The sequence below is a fragment of the Rhagoletis pomonella genome, unplaced genomic scaffold, assembly GCF_013731165.1.
Source record: "Rhagoletis pomonella isolate Grant_MI unplaced genomic scaffold, Rhpom_1.0 Rhpom_scaffold_00001, whole genome shotgun sequence".
NCBI classification, from domain to species: Eukaryota; Metazoa; Arthropoda; class Insecta; order Diptera; family Tephritidae; genus Rhagoletis; species Rhagoletis pomonella.
Genome location: NW_023458555.1, coordinates 13,172,437 through 13,179,515, shown reverse-complemented (window position 1 = coordinate 13,179,515; position 7,079 = coordinate 13,172,437). Strand labels below are relative to the sequence as shown.

General features: G+C 32.2%; 1 protein-coding gene across 1 annotated transcript in view; it reads left to right on the top strand.

The window, feature by feature from the left end:
- The first annotated feature begins 6 nt into the window (after window positions 1–6).
- The window catches only part of LOC118735931 (28S ribosomal protein S9, mitochondrial-like), a 76,577-nt gene continuing 69,504 nt past the window's right edge, over window positions 7–7,079 (top strand). The window contains exons 1-5 of the mRNA XM_036466013.1: window positions 7–129; window positions 200–373; window positions 442–527; window positions 591–835; window positions 909–1,024. Coding sequence (XP_036321906.1) covers window positions 34–129; window positions 200–373; window positions 442–527; window positions 591–835; window positions 909–1,024 — 717 coding nt within the window. The 5' untranslated portion in view covers window positions 7–33. The remainder of the gene's footprint in view (window positions 130–199; window positions 374–441; window positions 528–590; window positions 836–908; window positions 1,025–7,079) is intronic.

Below are 7,079 nucleotides of genomic sequence, written 5' to 3'. Positions count from 1 at the left end.
TACCTCGAACGTGCGCGAGAAAATGATGAATTCATGAAAACACAAAAACTAGAGTATCAAATTGGTAAAAGGCACTTGGCTAACATGATGGGCGAAGATCCAGAAACATTTACGCAAGAGGATATCGATGTGAGTACACATAGTGTGTATATTTAAGCCTTTATCATCTATACAATTGAACGAATATTCTTCCCATCAGAATGCAATCGAATATCTATTTCCCTCGGGCTTGTTCGACAAACGTGCACGACCGCTAATGAAAAGTCCGGAAAAAATCTTTCCAGTGCGCAAAGCGGCGGAGTTTGACGAAACGGGCCGGCCATTCCACAGTATGTTCTATACTGGAAGCCCTAATTTCTTCAAATTGTTGTTCGTGAGTACAGTCAGGCAGTAGTGGACTATTGTGCATAGTGATTGAGTTTATTTTTTTTATTACCTTAGGATATTGTGGAGGAGATGAATAAATTATATGAACTGGAGGAACGTATGTTGCGTCGTGGCACGCGCGCTGACCCAAACCAGAAAGTGTGAGTTTTAATTTTTTATTAGCAAGATTTTGTAAAATCTTAACAAAATGTATTTCACTTTAGGGACTTCACTGGTTTCGAGTGGTTGCCTAAGAGTCAACTTGAAACCAAGTTGGTCGAACACATTAACGACTTGGAGTATACAAATTTTACAAATGCCATGGATCGCTTAGTGTCATTACCATTTTCATATAAAAGTCGTGACTTTATTAACAAATTCGCCAAACCGTTGCTGGATCAGACAAAACAATTGGAAATACCAAAACCACAATTCGATGCAGATGGTCGTCAATTTGTTACTACATATGGTATGCCTGCTTGTTTTCTTGCAAAAGCTAGTTTGCAATAGTAATTAGTTTTAATATTTTCCTTCACCAATAGAGTGTTTACGTAAGACCGCACGTGGCGATGTTACTATACGGCTGCCTGGTACAGGAAAAATTACAATTAACGGGCAAGATATAACATATTTCGAAGAATTACAGAGTCGAGAGCAGGTGAGTTGAAAGCGCATTTTTTCATTAAGGTATATTTGGAGTATTCATCTAAACGAGCAAATGCTTCGTAACCAAGTAAGCCACGTAAACTTGCCTAATTTTGTTTTTTCACTTATATGGCTTCTTAACATTTTCAAGATTTACTAGAAATCTATTGCACCCGCGATTGGGTGGCGATTTATTTGAAAATAAGTATAATCAACAAAAAACAGATCAAGTCAGCTTTATCTGCTCTGCCAGGATGTCCCAGCCCCTTTAGTAGCATTGGACCGAAACAACAATGCTGCAAAATTGCCAGAAACCATTAAAACTACTACTTGTTCAAGTTTTTTCAAATTCTCCTGGAAAAAAAAATGTATATATATATTTTCAAATATGTTCAAAGCTCTCTAGAGTGCATGGTGCAATTCCGATACAATGAGCTCCTTGCTTCTTCGACCACCACCCTGTGCTGTGATATTGATGAACGTTTAAGTTGAACTAAGGACTGTCACGGACTAGCTGCTACAACAACAACAACAGCGGACTCAGACTTGAACAGTTGGGTCCTCGAAGCCTGATTAGATTAGATTTGATTTAGAGGCGGGAGCAACAGGTCACTTAATTTCCACGACCGAGAGCGATCTATTGTAACAAACCTCTTTTCGCTACAGGTCTTCTTTGGTCCACGTATTGCTAAGAAACCTCGCAAAGTCCTTTGGCTAGGAAGCGAAGTCGGGTCCTAATGAGGGCTTCACCGTGGCATATAATGTGTTCGGCTGTTTCCTATTCTTTGTAACACAATCTAAATATACTGGCCAGAGTTAGCAACTCCAATGTTGGACAAGTATTTCATTACACTGCAGTTGCCAGTAAGAAAGCCTCTAAAATTGCTTATTTAAAAGGTATGCTGCTATGTCAGCACCAAAAAGATTTCCCTGCGAAGCATTATATAGGCTGCGTTTCTTTATTCATTCCGGATAATCCCATTTCACAGCCAGAATAAACAGAATGCGATTGAAATATACGTTAACATATCATCAGGAACGTTCTAAAGAATAAGTAAACAAAAAAGTTTATTCCAAACGTTCAGAAAGAATAAAGAAATGCAGCCATAGATTGTATATCGATGGCTGAGCACATTTTCAATGTATTTTCTTCAACTAAATTCTGAGATAGGTTGTTTTTCAATAAAATTCTGAAATAGGGCGTTCTTCAAAGTTTTCTGAGATACGGCGTTTTCGAACCGGCTAGCAGAGATAGGTCCATCTTCCACTCAGCCATCGATATATACTACTTTTAAAAGAAACCTATATAAATATGTAGGTACCATTTGCTGATGAGATTTGTATTAAATTTCTTTATGATAGTCTTATGATTTTTATGAAAAGCCTTTTCACCGATTAATTGCAATTATAATTTGTGGAGCCATTTGAAAAACGGGGCTGAAACAGATGGAAAAGGGTAGTAGCTGGTCACCATCTTAACCTGTGGAGTTATTTGAAAAATTTTATTCGCAATTCAAAACATAAAAAAAAAACAAAATGGAACGGAAACTCGCTTCTCATAATTTTTCTAAATGTTTCATAAGTGACTAAACATACTGCAGATTTTTTAATCCTTAATAAGACAAGACATTTACTTAATTTTTTAGGTTATGTTAATTGTATGTTAGTACTTTTTCTTGTTTCGTTCCTTCCTTTACTTCCCGCACTTACCTGCATTATCATTCTTATCAAAAAATATCAAACCCAACCGGATTTGTAATTGTGCTTTTCGATAATTTTATTTTATTTTTACATACATAAAATGCAAAATAATAACGCAATTCTTTCCATAAAAAAAACACAAAACCTAAAAATTTAGATGCAACTGGCAGAATTTTTATAATTTTCACAAAAATTTAAATACATATTAACTTACATGGTTTTTGTTAGAAATTGAGCTGCAATTTCATAAACAAAAATAATAAATCTTAAATAAACAGCAGAAATATAGACAAAACAGCTCAAAGTAAGTTGTTTCTATTATTTTGCCCTTGGGTGTACATATAAATATATTTGTGTAAATGTTGCAATGGCTATTATGCCTAAATTTTTATCTTATTATTTTCATTTCCAATTTCGCTAGCAAAATTTTAATAGTAAAACTACTTAGTATAGTATGTGAATACCCTTTGTATACTTACTCGCAAACGTAAACTTGTATGCATGTGCGTTTGCATCACTGTATGTGCGCTTACACAGCCTCACAACGTTGATAAGCTTGGATTTTGGCCAATATTTGTATTTAATCATCTTTTCTTTGCATTTGCCATTTGTTGCGGTACTGTCCATCTTCTCCGCATGCCTTAACTAAAACATTACATATTGTTGTTGTAAAGTCTAAAGTACAACGCAAAAATCTAAACGCTAGCAGCTAGATGTACAAACACACGTGTCGAGAAGAAGAGTGAAATGAATAAAAAATGCAAAACTAACTGTTTTTAAATGTCTAGCAAATCAAATATTTAAATTTCTGGTCCGGGCGAGCGCTTCTTTCGATTGAATTTTTAAGCAATAAAATCACGCATAATAACCAACTAGCGCAATAAAAATCAAATAAATTAAATCAAATGAAATGAAATGAAAGGAAATGACATAAAATACAGATTTATTATTTTTCTGAAAAAAAACGTAGATATCAAGGTGTATTAAACAAGGTGGTGTTGGGGCGACAGCTGAGTTTTTCGCCGTGGAGGCCATTACGTCAAAATGATGTGTTTGTTGTAACTCATACCAATGACAGTATGGACATCAGCGTATAATTTGTTAGTGTAATTTTTTACTTATATACGGCCAACACCACCTTGTTAAATACGCCTTGGTAGATATCCTACATCGCCGCATTCACTACAGAGATAAAAGAAAAAAAAGCGCTATTGTGGCTTAAGTCAATTTGCTTTGCCTAAATTAACAAAAACATATGTATGTATTTATTTGTTGTTTGTATGTACACATTTATACATTCGCTGTGCCAGCAGCAGCAGCAACAGCGAAGCTTAGTGTTTCTTATCCATTCCACTCCATTGTGTGTTCGCCTATGTATGCATTTGTAGCGCTAGCTGCCCGGCGAAAACAAAATTCCATGCGAAGCGGGTCTTCTTTTGTTTTTTGCTGGAAGTTGGAATTCTTTAATGAATTTACATCTGTTTATTCATAAATAACTACTATTGAGAACATACATATGTACATACATACATACATAATACATTTCGGTTTGACTTTCGAATTAAAAATGTGAATTAAAAGTGGGTAATATTTTTGCTTACCACGAAAATTGTAAAATAAAAAATGTTGATAAGTTTGGCAATTAATTTAAAAGTTCTCAAACCAACTCTAAATAGTAAAATTTATGCATTAAAGCTATTTTGGTAACTATAGTTAATTATAGTAATTTTTTATGTGTAGTTTAACTCAGGTTTTCGGGACAGTCGAATTGGGAAATTCTAACTAAACAAAAACGGAAAACAATTTTTTAATTACCTTGTTACATTATCTTTTTCCACATTAATTAGTGAATAGCTTCAGTGAAAGAAATTGGTATTAAAACTTTTTTTCTTGATTCTGAAATATTTAACTCACTCCCGGACAGACAACTGCTTAAAATTAAAATCGCATTCTTTTGGAGGGGTTTGAAAAATTACTCTACTGACAAAGTATGATGAAATTGTAGTCTGCTCATAGGCTTATGGTCCTAAAAGGGTAAAAAAATGTAAATATGCAGATGTACATAAATTGAAGTTAGTAATGTTGTTGTCTGAGTGCCTTTTTATACCCGAGCGCACTATTGCACAAGGGTATTATAATTTTGTTCACATAACGGTTGTTTGTCAAAACGAATCGAGATAGATATAGACAAATGTATACATAAATGATCAGAAAGAAAAGAGAAGTCGATTAAGCAACTCGAGCAAAAATTGAGACATCTAAATGAAATTTGGTATAAGGTAGATTGGTATTGAAAATCGGTGACTGTAACCACGCCCTCTTCTCATATAGCGGTGTTTTCGAAAAATGCAAAAACTACGATATTCCAGTAAATGTTCAAACGAAATTTTTGAAAATTAGTATGTGAAGTAGAATTATGATAAACAATAATAATCCTTACCAAACTCGATCCTAGCCTTGCTTAGGGTCCAACTAAGAGATCTGTTGAAAATCTTTGAAATCAAGCTATAACCACGCCCACCTCCCATATATAGGTAATTTACAGAAACACGAAAACTGCGATAAATCGGTAATTATTGAAGCTAATTCCCCAAAAATCGATTATTGCAATAATAACTTACCAGAAAATTTGATTATTATAAATTTTTTGATAATGGGCGTGGCGCCGCCCACTTATGACCACAAATGTTTATCTCGGGAAATGATTCATAAAATTCAACCAAAATTGGTGCACCTTATAACCTTGGCACGGAAAAGCACTTTGTTGAAAATTTTTCAAGACGGTAAAAAATACGACAACTCCGATATTTCAAAAACCGAGGACACTAATTTACTTCAAATTAATACTTACAACAAACTCTTAACAATAAATAACACTGTTATAGAGTTTATGACTTTACTTGTTTAATTTTAATTTGAGACTTAATTTTCATATCCCCAGCCTAAAAATTAGAATGAATTCATATAGAAATTGTTAAAACAGAGGGAAATTCTCAGCAAAAGCAAAAAAGATTTATTTAAATATAAAAGAGATTATCTGCTGAAGTTAAAAAAAAAAATATAGTTCTGTGTTTTTCCTTTTTTCCTATTAGAATTTATTTATTTTTTATTATTCCCACACTTTCTTTTGCATTCTAATTATGGTATTATGCTAAATTTTCCATTACGGTTTCTAAAATTAATGTACATACTAAAAAAAAAAACATAATTATAAATTTCAAGAAAATTGTGTTCGATTTGAGAATATTTTCAGAAAAAAATATGTATAAGAAATAATCGAGAAATTTGTTCATCGCCTAGTAATTTGATCATTTTTTGAAATTTCATTTCCATTCAATACTGGTTTGGCATTTTTTAAAAAATTTTTTAATTTGGCTTATACTGTGGTTAGATAGCCAAAAGTTAGACATTTGAAAACAATTTACTCTAAACAAATTCCATTTATAAACTGAGTACTTATTTAGTACTTAATTTCACTTAATTGGTCTCAATTTAGCAAAAATGTAAAACTGAAAAAAAAAAAATCAAAAAACTTCAACCGCGAATATGCATCAATGAAAAAAAAAAACGCAAGAAATGGAACAAAATTAAAGAGCAATTAAAAATAAAATTAAGAGAGCAATTAAAAATACAATTATAACAAATTTTCAGCTTTTGATTTCCAATTAAATAAGTTAAATGGACTATGTGTGAAGACCAATACGTTTCTTTAATTTAAAACTAAATTTACTCAATTTAGCGGGTTGTCTGAATATAGGAAGCAATTCTTGCGTTCATCGTTTTTAAATATTTTTATAATTTTAAATAACTAAACGAAAATTGAATATATTCATACACATATTTAAAGTATGTCTGAAATGAAGTAAATTTCCTAAAAAAAAGTCAATTTTTAAAATGAAAACTAATTTAATGTCTAATTGCTTCTAAATTGAGTCAGATGCTCCGTGAAACTGTTAAATCTGTTTAATTTACGTTGGAGGAAAGCAAAATGTAAGATCAAAAACTTAAAACTTAAAAAAGTCAACACGCAAATTCCAAACTGTGAACAACAAAAGTTAAAATTCGAAATTCCAACAGTAAATATTTTCGACTTTCAATTTGCTAGAAATTAATTTAAATATAGACTGTGCGGAAAGTCCAAAATAGTTAGCACAATTAACAACATAAATTACTCAATTTAGCCAATTGTCTGAACATAGTGTTAGTCAACCTTTTTGGTACTGAGGGTTTGAAGAAGCAATTCTGTCAATTTCCGTAGCTCCAAACCAGAGTTTTAAAATAGATTTGCATTTTTAAATAAATAAATCAAACTATATAGTAAAATTGTATATGTAAATTCATTATTTAACTATAAATTATTTTACTAC